The sequence below is a fragment of the Phaethon lepturus genome, unplaced genomic scaffold, assembly GCF_000687285.1.
Source record: "Phaethon lepturus isolate BGI_N335 unplaced genomic scaffold, ASM68728v1 scaffold7471, whole genome shotgun sequence".
Lineage (NCBI taxonomy): Eukaryota > Metazoa > Chordata > Aves > Phaethontiformes > Phaethontidae > Phaethon > Phaethon lepturus.
Window position 1 is genome coordinate 20,686 of NW_010519988.1, and position 22,233 is coordinate 42,918.

At 38.1% G+C, this 22,233-nt stretch overlaps 1 protein-coding gene across 1 annotated transcript in view; it reads right to left on the bottom strand.

The window, feature by feature from the left end:
* Window positions 1-1,652: 1,652 nt before the first annotated feature.
* ZNF804B (zinc finger protein 804B) overlaps window positions 1,653-22,233 on the bottom strand; it is a 35,384-nt gene continuing 14,803 nt past the window's right edge. The window contains exons 4-5 of the mRNA XM_010297242.1: window positions 7,988-8,118; window positions 1,653-5,337 (exon numbers count right to left, since the gene is read on the bottom strand). Coding sequence (XP_010295544.1) covers window positions 1,653-5,337; window positions 7,988-8,118 — 3,816 coding nt within the window. The remainder of the gene's footprint in view (window positions 5,338-7,987; window positions 8,119-22,233) is intronic.

Sequence of the window (22,233 nt, forward strand, 5' to 3'; positions counted from 1 at the left end):
CCTAAGTTGTATTTTAAATACTCAATTTAATTGCGATTAGATTTCTCAGTTTCTTCAGAAAGCCAAATATAATGGAATAAAAACCTGTAAAAGTTTTTTAATGTGTTTTATATTGATTCTGAAAGATACATTATTAATTGCGCATTACATTATTGCAATCGAATTGAAATTATTTCAAATGTTTCTAATCCAAACAAACAGGTAATATGTCAGACACTTCACTGTCCAATTGTATGAGGAAGCATGCCTGCAGTCTAACCACAATTATTAACTTAATTTCATGCTAAATACCCCATGTTGCATTAGAAACATTATAAAAATAGTCAAAATGTGCCATTCAAAGAAGTGCTGAAGCCCTCACCTATTTCCAGATACGCAGTTATTACCAGCAATTTCAATCACGTGTTACCCTGAAGGTTGGATACATGCATTCAAACATTGCAGATTCAGAACTTCAATTTGTATGTCGAGAGTTTGGGAAGCCATGTGAGAACCTAGACATATTTATTTAGATTCAATGTACCTTGAAATGCTGAGAAGGCTGGCATGGTTGTCTATGAGACTTGACCTGGAGAGCCAGTTTCCACTCAGAATTTTACTTCTGCATTTTTATGAATATCAGCACGATTTTATAGGACCAGCCAATTGTTTGTGTTGTTTGTGAAAGGGATGAAACATATTTACACATTCTTTGGGCAAGGCTCTCCCACACGTCAGCGTGCTGTTTGGTAGGAACGAAGTGTTGCCGTCTTGGCCAAGTCTTGGCCTCTGAGGTTCAAGGGCAGCACTAGCTGCTTGGCAACTCTGGGATGCTGCGTCTCACCCCTGACATAGCCTGTGCTACAGCCACAGGCAGGCAATACCAAAGAACTTGGCTTCATCCCCTTCTTTCCCTTGCTCTCTTGGATGCTCGGCTCAGGGAGAACAGCAGCAGTCTGCTTGTGCCAGCACAGAGGCCCCTACACTAAAGCAATTTTTGTGGCATACTTGTGGCCAGACTGCAGTCCCTTTACACTGTCCAAGCAACATATCCTGGTGATAAAATGACTAAAATATCTTTGAGATGTTGTTGCGACCCTCATCTTCCAGTGTTAACTCGTCACCCATCACTCTGAGGCTCCCCAGGTTTTTTTGGCCAGGAGACAGAAGCAGGGACTTGTGGTCTCAGATGTCGCCTTTTTTGCTCAGTGTGAAATACCTTAAACAGCCCATGTACCATGCCGTTGCATATATACACTCAGAAAAGCAAACCTTTGATGTATGTCAAGACTGCTCTACCTTAAATTGTGCTACTCTAAATCACTCATCAGCGTTGATACTCTTGGGCCCGTTGTGTCTGGGTGCTGTGGTCCTATTCCTACTGACAGTCACAGGCTTCACTTCAGGCTGTTCTTTCCAAACCTTCTGTAGAATGACACTAGCTGGACCCCATCCTCCTTCTGGTAGTATCATAAAAGGCTTTAAAACAGCTTTTACTCAGTGATATGAGAACTAAATCAACATTCATATGCCATCAGCCAGAATGTGGACTTTAAATTATTTGCCATTGTGCTCTCAGCAAAACAATAGATTTCCCCTCAGACATGTGATTGAACACTGAATAATTTATTTTATTCAAATTTGGTTTTGGAGCCATTGTGTAATAGTTTGGGCTAGTTAAAATAGCTAGAAACACTGAAAACTTCTTTTATTGTCGGTAACTGTTGGGTCTGTCTAGAGCAAAAATGGTGATGGGGCTCTTGCCCTTGGAATAATGGATGAACTAAGGGATTTGGATGTATAGCAGAAGGTGTGGCTGCATTCAGGTGTGGTGTAAAAAAGGCTGGGATATATGCAGTGTGTGGCAGTGCGGGGAAGGTCAGTGGGGAAGGGTGGAGGGGGGTGGTGGAGACCAAGTGTAATGGGTGTCCTGTCAGCAGAGCAGGATGAGTGGGAATGAGGGCTGGCGCTAATGGGGAAAGTGATATGGGGGCAAAATGTGCCTGAGAGAGGGGCTGGAGGTGTGACAGGGAGAGATGGCTGCCATGGGGATGTACAGATGCTGAGACAGCAAAGCGTTGCAGCAGCGTGTGGTGGATGGTGGTGACAGTCGCGTGCTGCTGAACAGGGAGGGCAGGAACTGCTGGTGTTGCAGAGAAGGCAGCTGGTCCTGGAGCAGGCAAAACTTTCAGGTGTTTTGCCAGAAGTTGTTTCTGCATATGCTGCTGGGCTTGCAGCTGCAGCAACCTGTATTTGTCTACTTCCTCTGGTGCAAACGTGACAGGCTGCTGCGTTGAAGGAGGGGAGGTGGATCTACTGTACACTTCTGGGTCATTCACTGTGTCATCATACTTCTGCATAGCATTGTCACAAAGAGAGTCTGAACTGCCTTCTGCCCAGTTCAAGTCCATGTTTACATCATGTAGTTCTTCTTTGGTCTCTGTTGAATTAGCAACAACAGAATATCTATTAGAGGGAAAAGCACCAGGGAAATCATTTGGTACTGGGTCACAGCTTTGTATAAAGGGTTGCACTTCACTAATGAAGAGTTTGGACTGTTCCTTTATTGCTGTGTTCCTATTTATGCTCGGGCTCTGATAGCCTGTTCCTATTTGAATGATGTCTTTAAAAAGACAACGATCATAATCAGTGCCTGCTGAAAGAGCAACATTAGTTACCTCTGATGCTTCAAAGTTGTTTTTCTTCACACTGGTTTCCAATGAACTGATTTCTTTGTGCCCTGTGTCTTTTTTACCTATGCCTAGCACTTCCTCTGGCAAAGGTAACATTGCAATGTCCTCTACTGATGATGAAAACTGAAGAGCGAAGTGACTGTGTGAGTGATCCTTTACCCCATAATTGTTTGAAAATCTCTCTGAATTGCGCATTTGTTCCCGGGTTTTCTTGGTCCGAACTCTTTCTAAAAGTAACTTGGCTGCCAGTGACTTTCTTTTTCCACGTATGTCTTTTGCCAGGGTTTCAGAAGAGCAGGTAGCAAAGTTTTTTGATTGACCATTCACATTCAGAGAGTCGTAATGTGCAGTTTCAGCTTTTCCAAGTTTGATGTTAGAACCTCTTTTTGCGTCCTCTTTTGTTTTGTTGTTACAGTTGTCAGTCTCTTTTGAGAAAGATCCTGAACTGCTGCCTCTTGATATTCTGCTACTGGATGATCTTTCACTGCTTCTTGAATCTCTTGTGGAACAACTTTTGGAGCTATGGTAGCTTCTACTTCTACTATGCACTTTGCCAAAATGACTGTGTCTATGTCTGTTGTGTTTAGATCTGTCTCTGTGTTGTAACACTGTATGTCTTGAACATCTTTGATATTTAATTGTGCCCCTCTGTGTACAGTTTCTAGTTCTGTGACTTCTACCACGACAAAGATAATCCTCATCTGTATCATCAGAAGTGAAAATACACTTGTGCTTTCTGTGTTTACATCTGTGTCTTTCATCTGTCTTGCTTTCTCTTTTACAACAGAAAAGCAAATCATTTCTGCTGTGATTATTCAGTGTGGGACTCATGTGGCTCACGTAGCTACCTGTACCGCTAACTGAAGTGTCAGAATAGCTGGAATGTCTGTCAGAGGAGGACTTTTGAGGAGATGGGAATCTCCAGAATCTCGTGTAACTTCCACATCCTTCATTTTCTGAATACCTGCTGTTTGCACTGGATTGATAACTAAGGAAACTTCCACTAGAGTCTTTTCCACTGTCACTTATGTCACTGCTGCAGCTGGCCACATCTTGAATGGATCTGCAGTCATTTTGGTTTTCACGTTTTTCCTCAGAATAAATTAAATTACATTTTTCAGCTTTAGACTTTTTAATCCTAGACATAAAAGCAGAAAAGGAAATGCTTTCATTTCTAATGTTCTGTTTTTTTCTTTCACAGCTACGAGAATGATGCTTTAAAGATCTTCTTAGTTTTGTTGTGTGAAGACTTTTTTCTGTCTTATAATCCTTTTGTGAGACATCAAGGTAAGGAGGCACTTTGGGTATATTTTCATTCAAATAATCTGCAATGTGTTTTTGACCACTTTCATTCATTTCTTTCCATATGTCTGACTCAGCTTTTTGCCTGGCCTTTCTTGGATTTAGGGAACCTTTCATCTTCTTTGGTTTCAACAACTGATTATCTCGTTCATTTGACATTTGCTTGTGTTTTATTAAACCTGAGGTTTCATTTTCATCTGCAGTCTTATTTATAGAGTGCTCTTTACAGCTTGCTTTGTTTGTTTCGTGATGTTTACCATCTCTGTGATTTAAAGAGAGTCTGAAGTCAAAATACAATGGATTACAGCCATATGAAATACAGGGCTCAGTTTTTGTAAACAAAAGTAATTCCGTGGGCCACTGCAGAGCAGTGGTGCCATCTTTGCTCACTACGTGAAGGAAAGGCAATGCCTGGGGCTTAACCTCCCTAACCATGGTCTCCCTCGGAAGCTTTTCCATATTCCCATTTGTGGTTTCTGAACTTTCCAAAGATCTTTCTCTTTTTACCACCCCAGGGCTGTCATTAACGTTGCTTGTGCATGCCAGCTCAGTTGCTGGCTGTTGTAGGAGCTCAGGTAACTGGTCAGGCAGACGGGCATCGCTGTGCTTGTAGGTGTTCGGCTGTGTACAAAAATCGCTAGCTTGGTATGAAGGTGAAATGAGAGATTCCAGCAATTGCTCAGACTCATTCAGTTTGATCTCTTGCTCTGTTTCTCTGAGTGAAACAGAAAAATCCAAATCTGAAAGCTGTATTTTGACTTTGGAAAATGAAGGATGAGCACTGACCATTTCTTCTAATTCTCTATCACTGCTTTTATCATTTTCCTTTAGCATTTTAGGTTTTGCAGCTACATGACTTGATGCACTGTTATCCAAATCCATTTCGTCTTGTGTAATAGGTGGCCCTTTATCCCAGCTTGTTTTTACGTCCTCCTCCAAAAGTGTGCCAGAACGACAGCTGTCAAGAGCTTGCTTTGTTTTATGGTTGAGGGATTCACTACAATCATTTCCTTCTTCAGAGTTCTCACTGAAGACTGATGCCGAGGACTCGAGCTTCAAAGGGACTTTTTTAGAGAATGAGAAAGACACTCCTACCCTTTGAGAAGCATTGGTGCTATCTGGGAACACTTGTGAGACTTGATTTCCAAGTACATGGAGTCTTTCAGCGGGGGACTGGTGCCTGCTTATGATAAGCTGCTGTTTCTCTAGTACAGCGTTGGAGAAACCTTGTCCTTCACTCGTGGCGGTTCTTTGAGAACTGGCTGTGAACTTGCTGCCCTTGCACAAGAAAATGCCATCTGGCGATTGCTGCTTTTCCACGACTAATCTGGGGGCTTTAAGCAATGGTCCACTCCCAGTGATGCTGTAAGGGAATAAACAAAAAAAGAAGCAAGCCATATTAAGTAACCAAGTTAAGACAGAACTTGCATTTGACAACGTCTGTCTGGCAAAGAAGGCTGTCACTCATGTTGTCACAACGGAAAAATAAGTTTCTGAAGTTTCTAAAGGGTAACTGTGCAGTCTAGCCCCGAGCTTGGGCTTCTACATGGGCAAGACAGTCTTTACATACAGGAAATTATATGATTTGAAGTCAGCATGGGAATGGTCTTTTTCAGAGTTATGCCCATGTACAACCAGAATAAATAATATTGTCTTTAATCTGAATTTATATCAGTCAGAATCTGGTCTCTGGAAAGTCGTGCTTTTCTGGGAAATCACTGCAAAGGAAATTGTGCCTTGTTCAAAATGAGACACTTCCACCTGGAGCATCTGCAGAATCAAAGTCTGTAAGAGAAAAGGCAACATTCTGCTTGCTTGGGGGGGGGGGGTGTATGATTTTTTTAGGAGGAGATTTTTGTTTTATATTTATATTATCTCACAGTAAATGACTTTGTGAAATATTCAAAGAGATATTAATGTTAAAACTATCACCAAACATTGGTGGGGAAAAGGACACAGGGTGGATTTCCATTAATATTAATGGCAATTTCAGTGCTCTCATTATTAACAATCATTTGACTTACTTTCCCATATTTTCTCTTTCTGTATTCTACTTTCATTACGTACATTTTTCCTCTTCCCAAAACCTCTCAGATTTTAAATTTGTTGTTTACTTTCCTTGTACTTTAAAAAAAAAAAAATCGACCTATTCTAAGAAGGCCTCAATAAACATGGTAAATCATTGATTTCTTGCAATAGATAATCAACTGTGATTGGAATGACTGTTGCCGTTTTCCATTAGAGATGAGACATATATAGTCACCACACAAAAGTTATTCTAAGTAATATTTTAAACAGGCATTTTATGAGATCAATTTTCTACATTTGCCATCAAGGCAGTACTACAGTACACTTCCCTGAAAAAATTTGGAACCAGGTTCAGTAAAGAGTTTGATTAAAAATTAGAAAATTTTTTAATTAAACCCAAGTAAATTACAACTGCCAGATCTGCATAACAGCTATCTATAAATAGGCTAGCATGCTTTATAAATGCTATAAAAATGCATTGATCTGCAGCAGTGGGAACGACATAAAGACTCCCTGGAGTAGTGTCAACTTGGAGTATGAGAATATGTATGCATTTCTGAGAATATATTTGCATTTGCCACAAATTTGGCATCAGGAGATAAAAATTCACCCCTATTTGTACATCAAGAAGAAAATATCTCTTGGAGATGGCGTGTAAGGAGATCCTTTTCAAAGTCTCCTTGGAATAGCAAAATAAAGATGCATTTTCAGTTTTTCTATGCACAAGATTAACAGTAATTTTCTTGTCAAGTTGTATTAGCTTGTTGTAAGGAACTCTGTGGGAACCTGAGGCGCAGTACTCGGGGACAAGAACAGTTGTGTGCGTGTGTGTAGACTTTTGCTTAGAAAGGCTGACTTTCGGTCTTGCCTGAGCAAGCGGGAACGCTACCCCTCTGCCAAGATCACGGCTCCCAGCCCCCTCCGAACCTATTAGTCATTACAAACAGGAATAGCAAAATAGTAAAGGATTATGGACTCCTGTCTCTTTCTAAAAGCAAACCCACTTTTTCCCTCTCGGTCTCACTCTGGCTCTCCTGTTATTGCTGAACTTACTGGTCTAGCTGAGACTACATCTCCAAGTGCGTGGGCACAAAGGCATCTTCCCACAGGCAGCTACATTTCTTTCAGGAGATTTGTATGAAAATGGAGTTGTAACCGTAAAAGTGATACATTAGCATTAAACTGTTATATTTCAGCAGATTACTCAAAAGCAATTACATAGGCCAAAATGCATGTATAATAAACTCTGAATGCTATTATTTCCAGGGTACAGTAAGCTTGATATGAATTTAAAAGGATGCCAGTTTAATTATCTACTTAACTCATTATGGTCATAGATTAACATAAGCAATTGGTCTGGTGGCTCGCTATTCTACTGAAGCATTCGGTGTCATTAAACAAAAGAGATATCTCGAATGTAAACGTTTATTAGTGCAAACTTTGTGCTGTATCTTGATATTCATCAATAGAGCTAACAGTATTGGGCAAACTTAACTCAGTTAATTACTTGTTTTTCATTCATATGATGACACTTCCATTACTCTACAGAGAAACTGTGAGAATAATCTCAGTATACTAAAAGTAGTTAAAATGATTCACAGACTAAGTACAGATGCTCTAAAAGGTGTTTTTCCTCTCCCATTCAGTTACTATCAAGTGCTAAGACAGTTATACTAATCTATTCAGGTCAGTTAGCATAAGGTAACATGGTGATATTATAAAACCATCTTCAAACCACTTAGTTCAGAAGAGATGAGATTAACCAGCTATAGGAGAGAAAAACAAACCAAATAGCAAGTAATTAATTCAGGGGCTTTCAATTTTATGGTTTGCAGAATGGCAACATTTGGATTTCGGGAGAGCTGAAAACAGGTTACAGTATACACAATCTCTGTACCTTACAGAGTGTAGGAGTAAAAATATGGAGATTTCTTCTGAGACTGAGGAAAAGGCATTAAAATGTAATATAAATTTTAAATACTTGCCATTCTGACTGCTTCCGTAGCTCTGCAAGCTGGTGGAGGCGCTTGAGTGCTTTTTCCTGTTTCTTCTCATCTTTCCATGACTTTGAAGCCACATTTCGAGCAAATTCCCTTTGTTTCAAATCTTTCAATCTCTGTGTGAAAAGAACAAAAAGAGAAGGGATTAAATATGTAGACAGCAGATGCATTTCCTCTTACTCAATTTATTTGCTTTTGGTGAAGTTAATATGTAAATGGAGAGTAAAAATACACTTTAAATGCTATCATCCTAAGAAGAGATTGAAATTGCTGGTTTTGCCTAACAAAACAACACGATTGGGCCATTGCTATTTAGCTGATATATACCTACATATGAATCATAGCTTTTTAGCTTCTTATGAATACAAAAATCTTCTCGTGTACAAATACATACACAAAACTGGACTCCATTTAATGTGATAGAAATTTTCCTATTTAATTTGGTCAGTTGGAATTTAATCCATGGGCATATACTGGAATAAAGCTGAGCTCGTGTATGTGATGTATTTTATAGATCTCCGTACTTGCACATGTATGGATGGAAGGATATGTGCTTCTGTCTTGGTTTTGTAGCTTTTTAAGACTGCATTCGTTTTTCAAAGGAGAGAACTACTGTCTAAAATATTTGATCAGGAAACTATTTTATGGTTATTTTCACAATTTTTTTTAAACTCCTCGAACAGCTATAGATCAGGTAAATACTTCTGGAGAGTACAAAATTCTTTGCCTTTATTATGTTTTTTTATTACCTGGTTTTGCATGGCTGATTGATAGTAAAGGAAAAGTGAAGGAGAAGAAGACACAAAACAAAAAGTGTCAAAAACTTCCTCCACAAAAAAATTGGTACCATGTTGCCTTTGAGTTCATTGTGCTCTTTAGGACCCAGAAGGTCATGTCCAACCTTACAACCACCCAGTTGAGGTCCAAGCTTCCTCACTCCATGGCAGAAATGCCTTCCTCCCTTCACCACCTCTCTAGTGCCGTGATGTTTGGGGAAGGCAGGTTTATAAGCCGGGAGGGAGCTCCGGTGCATTCAGCCAAATGCCCAAACTGGAACTCCTGAGGACCAGGAATGAGAACTGAACTGTTGCATTCACTTGCTGCTTGGTCTGGAGGTGGTCCTGTGCTCTTCTGTGAAATTCAGAACTATAGTTTCAACACCAACAAATGCTAAATTTTCCATGGAGACCAGAGAGCTGTTTTTGCAAGCCAGACTTGAAGAAAGGATTTGGTATTACAGTAATTTTTAAACTGCTGATCAGCTGCCAACATCTATGCCTACTTGCCTGTCCACCGACACCTAAAGATCAACATCGTAATCACTGCCATCATCTCATGCTGTTGTGTCCCTACAGCATGACCAAAAGCGCAACATGCGTCGGTAGGATAGATCGGAGGCTGACCCAGCATTGTAGCAGCAAATACTGCTTTCTGCAGCTCAGGCATGTGGAACAGTCCTAGCATGGCACCGAGCTCTGCACAAGGCCAGCAGCCATCTGTGTTTGAGAAACAAGGCTGAAGGCAGAGAGTCCTCAACTTGTACGGTTCAAGAGAATGGTGATGCATAGAAGAGAAACTGTTTTCTGGAGAGAGGTCTAGCTTTTGCCAGTAGATGAAGACAAAGGAAATAGGTGAAAACCACTGAGTGGTTGCTTTATACAATCTAAAGAGATGGCAGGTCCTTTTTTTTTGCCAGCTGAAATGAAGTGATGGCGATGTGGCGATGACATAATATGTCAGAGAGCCATGGAGGAACCCTTGGTGGAAACAGGCCATACAGGGACTGTGATTACATTCTGTGAAGGGTGCTGGAAAGCTGTAGTGGGTATTATCTGTCCAGATAATATCTGTGAGAGAAAATTAAATATATGCTGTGAGACTGAGAGCAGAAGCTTCTTGTTTGTCCTCAGCCTTCTGGACACCAAGACATGTACCTCTGAGCACTGAACTGGAGGTCGGGAGATCTGGGCTGCCCACGAATCAGCTGCTCAGGGAGCTTAAGAGCTGACTCTCAATAACCGTGATGTCTCTACATAGGCAAACTTCCCTGGATGAGGAGGAGAAGGACAGAAAGGCAGTTGCTCAGGGAACTGGTGCATCACCAACCAGCAAGAACCATCCTGGTGCCTGTTGAAAGTTTAACTGTATTCATCAGAAATACAGTCTGTCAAATCTGTGTGTTTCTCTGAAAAGTTTCTATCACCTCCAATATCTAGTACTTCACTGAACTAGACTCTGAAACAGGACAGCTGCAAAGTCCTCTTTAAAGATCTTAGGCTTCAGTTCCTTGGAAAGAAATGGTTGCTCCACCACATTTTTAGCTTTTTCCTGTCTCCTTACATACCCTCCCTCACTGGCCCTTGCCAGGCCAGTCATATAGCGCTCCATTCCCTCAATCTCATGAAGCTGCAAAGCCATGGTTTTCCTCAATTTACAGTAAAATGGATGAATATGTAAGAAAATGTTACTTTGGGTCCAAGAAAGAAGCTTTTAATAAAAATATGTTGAAGCCAAAGCTGTAAAAGAAATCAGAGAATCTTCCCAGAATTAATTCATACTTTCTGTCACCTCAGTAACATTTACAAGAGTGTAAAGATATTTAAGCAGTAAAGTTCCTATCTTCCATAGAAAGACATAGGTAGTCTTGAGCCTTATTAACATCTTCAACGTGAAGAAAGGGCAAAGAAACACGTTTGAGAAATGTCCTTTAGTGCTGCTTGCTATGTTTCAACTGTCACTGTGAGCCGTTCAGTATCAAACATAAAGCATTCATGAGGAAAACCAGAAACAGTTTCTACCTGTCAAGGAAACAAAGAACAATGTGAATGCTAGTACTATGAAGCATAGGTACTGCAATGCAATGCCATTTCACTTCTTTGACAGTTAGGATGATAATCAACAAAGTAAATGGACCAACACTACAAATAGAAGTTCTAGCAGTATTTTTTGCTCTCTAATGGCATGCAGTATGTGTCAAAGAAGTAGAGAAAAGAATAAAAAAAAATATAGGTAAGCATAGCGGAGAACTCATTAACTGGAGATGAAATCCAAGAAATCAAAAGCATCTACGGTCTGAGTGGAGAAAGGGCTCTCCCTGCACATCCCCTCATCAAAACAAAGAAAGCTGCACTGCCGGAGCTCTGGTTAGGAATCGTAATGGAATTTGTCAGCTATGTTGGATAGGCCATGGGACTGCCCACTGAAGCTGCAAAGCCATGGTTTTCCTCACTAATAACCTGTGCCAGCCTCCTGACAGGCACACAAATATTTTCTGCAGGTGGCACACAACAGTATGCAACTGAGCAGGTACCTGAATGACAACCCTAAGCTCAGCAGGTGTGCTTGAAAATTAACATTGCTTTACACGGCAATTGCATTTTTCACGTAATTAGGTACTTAACTGGGCATCCAAATAGAGGCATGTGTAATAAATTATGATTTATTTAATAACAATCTCGTGTTCTGTCCTTCACCTGTTACAAATATCATTGCCATGGAGTTCTATTTCATTTTTAGACTCATGTTCTATTCTTTCTCTGGTTTTCATGTACATGCGCGTGTGGATATTGACATATCTAAAAGTAACCCATCCCTTTTTTTATAAATACCCACACAGAAAGTTAAAAGACTACAAAATAATATTCACTGTTATGGAAAGATTTACTTATATAACCAAGTCTGAGTCATGTTGGCTCCTCTGTCTAAGACCCATTCAAAAACTGCTGAATCTGTTCTTTTCCTCCTGAACTCTGGTATGAATCACCAGGAGATCCAGGTGGGTTGATGGAGCTGCATTCTCACCACCTGCTTTTGCTAGACATGAAATATCAGTGGATAAATACCTGCATTTTAGTAATTTCACCCCATTCTTAAAGTCTGGTTGTTTTTTTAAAAATTGTCACTTTATTGTGGCCAGTACTCGCTTTTCACTGACCTACGAGCACCTGTAGCATACTCACTGTTGGCTGCATTTGCAGTACCAAGATTACTTTCTTTCCAGAAAGAAATGATCCTGATTTCTATTCTTCCCTGTGCAGGTAAACGTTTCTCTGGATTGCTATTCATCTGATCAAATTTAGATGCCTACAGTAGTTGCTTAGATTTTCTTTGCAACCACTGGAAAGAAATAAGCACTTTTAGGGACCTAATCACCTCTTCTTAAAGCAGTTGTCTAAAACAAGTGGGATAAAGCGAGATGTAAAAGTACCTCTTTCTTTTCATTGCATATAGAGGGTATTAAGGGTGACAATCTCAGACATAGACTTTTGATAGAGGAAATGGGTGCTATCGGTACATTTTCATTGCTCTAGATAGTATTCATGTCTACAGGTTGCATAAAAGAGTACTTTATATTAGTGTACTTCTGGCACGTGTAATACAAATAAAATTGAGGAAGATGTTGGGGTTTTTTTTAAGAAGTCTTTGACAAGACTACAGAGAAGGTTTTCATAAACTGCTTTTCCCTGCCAGATTTGCCACACCTCATTCTCCTGGGGGTCTCTGGCTTCAGGAACCATTTTTTCTATGTTGCGCTCTCATTCACTGCCAGTTTGAGGACTGGAGAGTATACAGAGCTGGGGGAGAATATTACTTCTTATTTTAAGCGTTCTACCAGGGGCCATGTTCATCCCATTACCTAGATCTACCTGGGGTTCTTGGTATAACTACTTCAGATGCTGGGGCTAATAACTGGTGCTGCAAGCGTGCTGAGAACAAAACCGTGCTCTTACCCACAGTAGCATAACTGCGTTGATGTAAATAGAAGGTGGCTTTGCGGGGCGGGGGGGATGTGTGGAAATTCCATGCATTAAATTAGAAAATATCAGGTTAGTATGAGTTAAACTATTTTTTTCACTTACATTCAGACTTTTTTTCAGAATGTCATTCACAATGGATCCCCCAAAATATTCATCGTTCTGTAATGCATTGCAGCCCCAGATAAAAATGTAGTATATACCTCTCCTTTCTTCAGTCAGCATTATGTATATGTCTCCTGTCATATGTAGAGGGCCTTCTCTGAATCAAAGTCCATAAACTAATGTGAGTGAGTGCCTGGTTGGCTTTAAAGATTGATTTCCACTTTGCTGAAAAGCTCCTTAATTAAGTTCTAAGGAAATTCACCATAGAAGGGTTAAATGAGGAAAAAAGGAACATGAATTTCAGGAACTATTCTCTTGCCTGTAACCCTAACATTGGAACGAATAACATTATTTGTAAAATGAATACACACTGCTGCAAACCGTCAAATGAGAACGATAGTTACTAGAGAAAATAATTAGACTTCGTGTCTGAAGCTTACGGTATTAGCTCTCTAAATGAAAGGGAAGAAACAGCAACGAAGGAATTTGCTTTTACTATGGTAAATAAAATCCTAAAAATAAATTGGAAAGGCTATTATATACAGGAATTAACCATGAGAGATGAAGCTCAAAAACTAGCTGATAAATTTTCATTTGTTTTACCCATAAATAGTTACAGATCACTTTGAAGTGTGTGATAGTAATAATTTTTTGGAGTAGCTTCTATTATTGTCAATCTTAACAGATTCAACGTTGTTAGCGGGTGTGAATGGGAAGACAAGAAGAAAATATCCTGGTATGATTGGGTTAGGGAGTGAGTTGATAGCAGGAGCGGGGAAAAGTCAGTCCTCAGACATGCCCTAGAGAATCCATCTATCAGTGAATGAGATGTTGATCACAGATCCAACCAGAAGGATAAATTACAGATGGGCTTGTTTTTGCATGTATTCATAGAAACTCCTGTTAAGTCTCTATAGAAAGATGGTCTGATCTAGTGCAATGGGTCTTCATGCCAGAAAGCATCAAGACCTGCTAGTTCTTACCTGTGCCTTTTCTGTGGGACCTTCTTACTGTTCAACCAGATCTGCAAATATTCCTGCTAATTGAACTGATTTCATCCATTGCTGGAGGAAAGAACATCCATTTGTACTGCTCATGAGAACACTCCAAGTAAAGTTAAAACAGATGTGTTTCATGGGGGCCTCTGCCATAGCGGAGAGGACAGAACAGGCACTTTGTGGCAGTAACTCAGTCATCTGAAGGCCTGAGCTATTTGTGGATCCAGCATACGCTCCACTTGACCACCCATGTTTATATCAGTTCCAATGAACTTATTGTCATACGCTTCAACAAGCTGGCTGCACACTGTATAATTTGATTAGACATATTCGGTGCAACTTCAGCATACAGAGTAATTTACCTAGTGAAAGTAACACATTTGAATGATAAGAAATTTGGGGCAGTGACTGTATCTTCACTGCATGTAATGATATATTATCATATAATATGATATATTACTTCTCTTGTTGGGGTGTTGGGGTCTTTTTCCCAGCCAGAAGAAAACCAACATCTCATGTATTTTCTTTTTCCTTAACACTTAAAAAAATGGTATTACAGACCCTGTGCAAGGCTAACGCCTTTCAAAACTTTCAGTACTTCTTGTAATATTTTTTAAAAAATATTTAAGCCTTTTCCACATCTTTTTGAAGCCTGTCTCACCACTTTGGGTTTTTTTGTTCTAACTGTGGCAGGCGAAATACAAAATCACCTACATTTTAAGGAAAAGAGAAAGAGTCTGAATTATCCAAGAATTCATCAGGTGAGTCCAAAGCCTGACCTCAAGCTTTCTTCAATGTGGTCATCAGACTTTCAGAGTAACAAAAATGATAGTAGAAATGACCGTACATAAATTTCACATAGCTCTTTCCATAGACAGATCTCAGGCTTCTTATGAAACAGGTATCTTTACCATGATATTATTTTAGAAATAGAGAAATGAAGGCAAAGAGAGATGGAATGAATTCTGAAAAGAGCAGAGAGGAGGCTGAATCAGTGCTTACAGATGTATGTTTTATTACCACATCTAACTTTTGTAAGCCCATTGAAACAAGAGGAAAGATGCCAGACTTCTGAATTAAGCTTAAATTTGATTTACCTGTATAATCAGTTGATTCTTGATAACTATGGTAGTGCTGAGGGAACAATGATAAAGCATAAAGGATAAACCTGTTACAACCTATTGTGCTACATCCATAGGTTTACATAAAGGAAAGTTGAATCAGCAGACCACTACACAGTGACTTTGAAGTGCTGTACCAGAGAACAAGTTGATCATTAAAAAGAGTTATTTTAATATGTACTTGAGATAAATGTAGTATTGTTTATAGGTACCACTCACTGCACTTTAGATGAAAAGGTATGGTCAGGGCAAATAGTGAAAAATAATATGTGTGTGAAGAGTATTAAAGGCAGCTATAAGCAGAAGCCTCATCAAATATCTCAAAGAAGTAAAATATTGCTTTTTCTGATAGGATGCAATAGCTATCCATAAAAAGCATTTTAGGTTGGTCATTTTCTTTTATTCAGTTGAAACCAAAATGTTCTTTCTCTTGTATTTGCTTGGAGTAGACTGATCTCTTCTGGAGTAGGAGAGTCCAAGGTAACCAGGAATCTAGCAGCAATACTATACAAAGTGCCTGCTCAAAGTAAAGTGGGTTTAATAAATGGCATTTCCTTGCAGTTTTTGTCGATAAGAGAAGGCCACAAAGGACTTTTTTAATCACCTGATCAAAACTTTTCAATAACACAAGACAGAGGACATCCTGCTTTGCTACGTTATAACAGATAAATTGATAAAATCAAGTTACTTTGGCAAGATCTATTTTACATAAACCACATTAGATTAAATTAATTACATTATCATTCTTCAATACTTTATGAGAGTCCTGTATCAGTCATGCCAGTATGTTCCCTGGCACTAATGTCAGGATGACAGATTTTCTTGTTTATTCTTTTTAAATCCTAGCATGGCATTATCTAGCTTCTAGTTTGATGCATCTTCCTCTAGTGCTCTGACACTTATTAAAAATCAGCTTTAATGATTAGGAGAGTTTATGGCCATCTCGTTGCTAATACTTAAACGTTGGTCACCTGAGTCTGCTGATACAAAAGATTGTTTAGCTCTAGGTTACGCTGTTTAATATCCTTCTTGGCTAGTCGTAGAGTGGTACTTCACAATCATCATAAACATCATAGATGTGACTAAATCATCCTGCTTTGCCCCAAGTATAGAACGGAAAGATGTGTTGAATAGTCCTTTTTACATCACTGCTAACAAGGAATTAATTTTTATTTGGAGCAGAAGATTCTCTGTGTCCTCAATATGTTTTCAGAAACCTTGCCCTCACCTCTGATGACTACAGATTTTCCTTCTGCCCTTTTTACTTCCTCCATCACCTTTCTCCAATTTTTTCACTTCTGATTTATGATCTCTACCATCTATTTCTCCTCTCTCTCCTTTATTATAAATTTAACCTCAGGGAATTGACTTTCCCTCTAAACGAGATTAGCTGTTTATAACCTATTTGGTCTTTTTCAGTTGTGAGATTTGGGTTCTTAAACCGTCTGCCAAGGGGTCTTTAAAATTTCCTGGGTCTCTCTCACATCTTTCCATTTGAACTCCTCCTCCCAATCCATTTGGCAAGCTCATTGACCGTTATGAAACTAGATTCCTTAAAGAAGTGTAAGTTACAGTTTGTTATTTTTACAAATATATTCAAATATTTTATTTGCATTTTCTAAATACAATTGCTTGGCTTTTTAGATCACCATAATGCTAATAATGTATAGATTAAAGATCAGCTTTTGAGAGACCCGTAATGTGGATGAAGTATTTCTGTGCTATTCTTGACAGAAGGGAGGCCCACGGAGGCAGCATATTCAGGTGGATAATCTGTTAATTTTAATTTCTTCATGCATGGGATTGGAGTAGCAGTTTATGTTCCAGTCTGTGGTTTATTTACAGGAGGAGATGAACAGATGTCCCATTTTTTTCCAGGGTAATTCACTCCTGCAATAGCTTGGTTTAGCCTTTGATTATCTGAGACAATCTTCTGAGAACACATCTCAGTAAATTATACTGATTAAAAAAAGGTTATTTTGATTATATATTTTTTCTTCTATTTAATTCTTTTCCAAATTGTCTCATATTATTCTTATGTCTTGTCTCCTTTGACTTTAGTGTCCTTTCTTCCCTCTATTTGACTTATCCATCTCTCTTCCCAGTTCAGCAGCATTTCCCTCTGAAATAACAAAAGCAATAAGGTGCTTCCTAAGCAAATTCAGTGTGTCATAGAAAAAGATGCCCAAACTGTGCAGGGTGAATGATGTCCTAATTTTCCAGTTTATAAAGGCAAAGATATTTTGGCCTATCTACCGCTCTTATTATTGTCACATGCTTAAAATATTATTTATTTGCAATTTGTTATTTGCATTTGGTCTCCTTGAACTTACTGCTGTTGCAACCTACAGCGCCTGAGGCTTTTACTAAGGGAGGGAGCTAAAAGCAGGCACATGGTCAAGATGTTCAGCCCACTGGTGCATAACATATCACAGCGCTGCAACTTGACATCCTTCAACTGTGATTCCATAATTTAAAATTAATTTAATACTGTTCTAGAAACTGCTCCCTGGAAAGAGGCTGGAAATGAACATGATGCACTTTTATAAGAGCAATCCCAAACTACTTCTCTTATCCCCTCGTATGTTGTGGAGATATGGGAGGTAACATTTTATGTCCCTTTCTCCCCCCTTACCCATGCTCCAGACTCTATCGCTTTGTATTCAGTCTTACATCAAATGATACTGTAAAGACACATCTAGGTTTTCATATAGACATGGACATTTTTAATATTATAAAGCTGATCTATCACTCACTGCTTCTGAAATACTTTGTCACCTCTCAAATTCTTTGCCTGTCACTTGACACAATCAACCTTTTAAGCAAGCTTTACGCTACTACTCCATCCCGGGAAACTTTTGTTCCTGTAAAATTTGAAGTTGATCTTTTATTTATACCATGGATTCTTATTCTAGTAATCCATACTTTTCTACACCCCTGGATTTTAATTATTCCTTGCGAAAAAAGAAAGACTGTGAGTTAATTTACTCAGATGGAACAACAATCCTCCTAAAATATGCACCAACACAGATACAGTATGGTGATAGTGACTTTATATTCTTTGGACTAGGTGAGTTAAAATGATACTGTAAATTATTCTGGAGGCAAGAGGAAGTAGGGTAACTGGATCATATCTTATAATTTTAATTTCTGAAAAAACATTCCGTTGTTTTTCCAGGTATTATTGTTTTAGCTTTTGGAAAGACCTTGTGCAAGAAATAAATAAGGAATTATATAAAAAATTCTGTTAATTTCCTAGGAATATTAGGAAATTGCTGTAAAATTATTGTACACTTCTCACATGCTCTGTGTTCAGATTTATTAACTATAACACAGTTTTACATCTGTACAGATCCAATTTATGATTATTTTCAAATTGCAGGCCAGTAGATTCTTTTTTGTTTTAACCAAGCAAAGGAACATTATGTTGTATTAATTTCCAAAATGGGAAGGATATAAAAATCTGATATGGGTTATTGAGAGCCATATTTATGTCAATGAATTAGAGTCATAGAATCGTAGAATGGCTTGGATTGGAAGGGACTTTAAAGATCAACTAGTGCCAACCCTTCTGCCATGGGCAAGGACATCTTCCACTAGACAAGCTTGCTCAAAGCCCCATCCAGCCTGGCCTTGAACACTTCCAGGGATGGGGCATCTACAGCTCTGAGCAACTCGTTCCAGTGCCTCATCACCCTTATAGTGAAGAAATAGATGTTTGGTGTAACCCAGGCTCAAATGATATAAAAGTAATACATAACTCAGAAAAGATGGTAATTAGGAGATGATGAGAAGACTGAATTTTGCTTTGAAATAAAGAGCAAGATGAGGTTAATCTGAATATTCTGGATTCCTTTTAAAAGTTAAAAATTACATGGTAGCTTTTAGGCAATATTTTTGTATACAAATACTGGTAATATGTGATTTAATAAACTGTATTGTTTTACCTCTAAACATGATACTATTTTAAACAATAATTTCTCAACTAATTATGATTTGATATTCACACAACCAGATTCTTGTCTAAGACTAGACATCTAGGGCAAGTTCAAAATACAAGCACCAGATTATATCTGGTTATGTCTGGTTATATCTTCTGCCGGATATGATTTAGAATGCTTAAACCCACAGATCCCCAATGGAAAATGTAAATACAGAGCAATGGAATGTGACTGCACTTGCACTTTCAAACGTCAGTATTTAAGTGTCTGTTTTGAAGGAGGCAGTGCTAAGAATCCATCAGCATGCTAAAGTATCCTACAGGATTACAGGGGGTTTCTGTCAATTCCTCTATACTTACACACTTGTGTAAAGAACCAGAATTTCTGCTCTGCAGGAAAATTTGACATTTGGGGTATCTTTACTTTTTAGTCTTACTGACAGAAGTAAAAGTTTGAAAACTTATTAATGAAATTAAAATTTCAAGTGCTTCCTAGTGACCTGATGTCAATGCATCTAAATAGCAATGAAACATAATGCCTTAAAGTTATAATTTTCATAATTTCTTCATCTCAGTAATAGTAACTATGAAGTGTGCATATGTAACAATTAACATTTTTAAAGTATTTTTAAATACTTTATAAAAAATTTTTAGAAGTTTTTTTAAAGTAGCGCTGTTAAAGCAAAGTATTTCAATCTTTATGAACCATTTCAACCTGATTGAAACTAAATGATGTAAACCTTTTGAATGAAAAAAGGCTTTGATCTTTTCACATTCCTGCAAAAGCATTCTACACTAAAAACAGCATTTCCTGATAAAAAAAGTGTTTAGTTGTCAATTTTTTTTTTTGTTAAAGTAAAAGTTCGGTTTTACTGTCCCATCACCTGTGATAATACATTGTTTGGTATTCACATGAATGTTGTCTACATTTCTCTAGATATTCCCTTGCAATTTAATCTGAGATGGTGCTTAAAGAGCCCTCATCTTTTTAATGGCTCCTCGTGGAGCCTAATTATTATTAAATTGCAAAAGCTGTGAAATGATAATTAGTCTGGGTTACCTCCTTTATTTTTCCCTTAGAGATATGTTAAAAGATGTTAATTAATGCTTTTAACTAAGCAAGGATAATAAATGACTAATCTCACCATTTTTATTGCTGTCTTGGTGATGCGCAGATATGTTTCCATTTTGCTTTTAAATATTTGTTTCTGCTGTGAATGCCCCTTAAAGACATACAAGGCACATTGTACGCTTCCTCGAACACAAACATAGTTGATTAGCATGGCTTTAAAGCGCCACAGGAATCAATTGCTCAGCTACATTCTTGCACATTAATTACTGCATGGAAGGTGCAGACAGTCAAAAATGAACAGAACTATAATAGGTGCAGATTATAGACAGATGTTTATAGGGCCAGATATTCATTGTGGATGCCAAAAGGATTAGAAGAATTATTATTTTTCCAGAGGCAAAAAAGAGAGCACTGTTCAGATGTTATGCAGAACCTGACAGAAATGTAATTTTTCTGTTAACATTTGAGGGCACAACGTTTTGCTAGCAAAGCTGATTACCCAGTATCACCAAAAAGCTGACTATGGCACAGAACTGCACCAGGTAACATATGTACAGATAATGCGGCTGCATAGTTCCTTATTTTACAAGTCATTCCACAAATATGAATTAAAGTACTTGTGAACAGACAATAATCAAAGGCAATCACAGCAGCTGGCGGTGCTTTGTCCCTATCACCTCCCTGTTTGAAGCAAGACTTGTAGAGCTTGACCTGAAGATGACACCAGTTATTCCAGATCTACTCATTTAACAAAAAAGTGCAAAGTATGTGGCCTATAAGCAACATTACCTAATGTTTGTCAGTCTTTCGAAGCTGGCACATGAAATATAGTGTATGTCTCTGTTCAGTCATGCACAGTTCTTATGTGAACATAGACATTTTTGCATGAACAGTAACATTTTACATAGACGAAGCTAGAAAACATGCTGTATAATCTGCTTCTTCTTTCCTTATCACTAGCATTTAAAAAGTGGAAAAAACATCTGAATACAGACATTTAAAAAAAGGACAGCAATGCCAAATATATTTTATCTTGTTCATTAAATACAGGTACAAGTCCAGCCTGACTGCCCTGAAGGTTAACTGAAAATGAGGGTAATAATTTAAACATAAATATTTAGGATCTCCATATCTATCCCATTTTCTTAAGTAATGCCTTACATGCTATGTGTATTAGCATTTCAGAAATGAGAACCAAAGAGGAATATGTTGATTTTAAACACTTCTTTTTACACAGTATGAAAAAGAAGTATGACTGGCTCAAAACCACTTTTTGTTGGAACAGAATGTTTCAGAAAGTATTTTGCTTCAATATTAACTGAATTTATATTGTAATTACCATGTTAAATGAGTCATGCCATAATGTTTTAATTTGAGAACTTTTTCCTTATCTATATGTGAAATGGAAGCAAAATTTGAAACAATGGAATATTTCTTGAACAAGAGATGCTGAGTGTCAACCAGATACTGCACCTTTTGTCTAAATCTAATTAAATAAGAATATGTTTCTTTATGTTCTGGGTAGGGTGTGATTGTACAAAATTAAACCCCAAACTGATATTTTGGGGCAGAATTTCATATTTGCCTGCATTTTGGCATCATGTATTTTTTACAAATCTAATCCTTCAGACTCCTTGCTTATTTGAATACGACATCCATTACATTGCATCAACCATTCCTCCTGCTTGAAAAATTAGTTGTATAACTTTAGTAATTAAAAAGTGTACCCTCTGAGAAGAATCAAAAGGACAATAACACAGGCAATAATGAAGAGCACTTCCGCTAGTTGACATTCTGGTTAATGCTACGTCTTAAATGCCAAAATCTGATAATACACTTCTGTAATTCCTTATATAATGAAATACTTAAGAAATATCTTACAGTCATTGGACCATCATTAACAACTATGAAATTAGGTGTCCCATGGGTTCTTTTCCAATTTGAAGAGGGTTAAATTGCTAATTTACATGTTAATTAGCATTCATTCTTAAAGAACACCAAATGTAATTCCATAGCATCTAGCATTTAACAATTTAGCTTATCAGGACATTAAATTTAAAAGGAGCTCTGCATTGTTTGCAAGAAGTTTTTCTGAGGGTTAACGATGAAAGGCATCTCATTATTCTAAGCAACATGCAATTTAAAAAGGATGAATACTGCCAATTTATTTACTTTATCACCGAGTAATAATAAAGCAGAAAAGCATTGGCAGGGCAGCAGGTCCTAGCAGCTGGTCTCTTG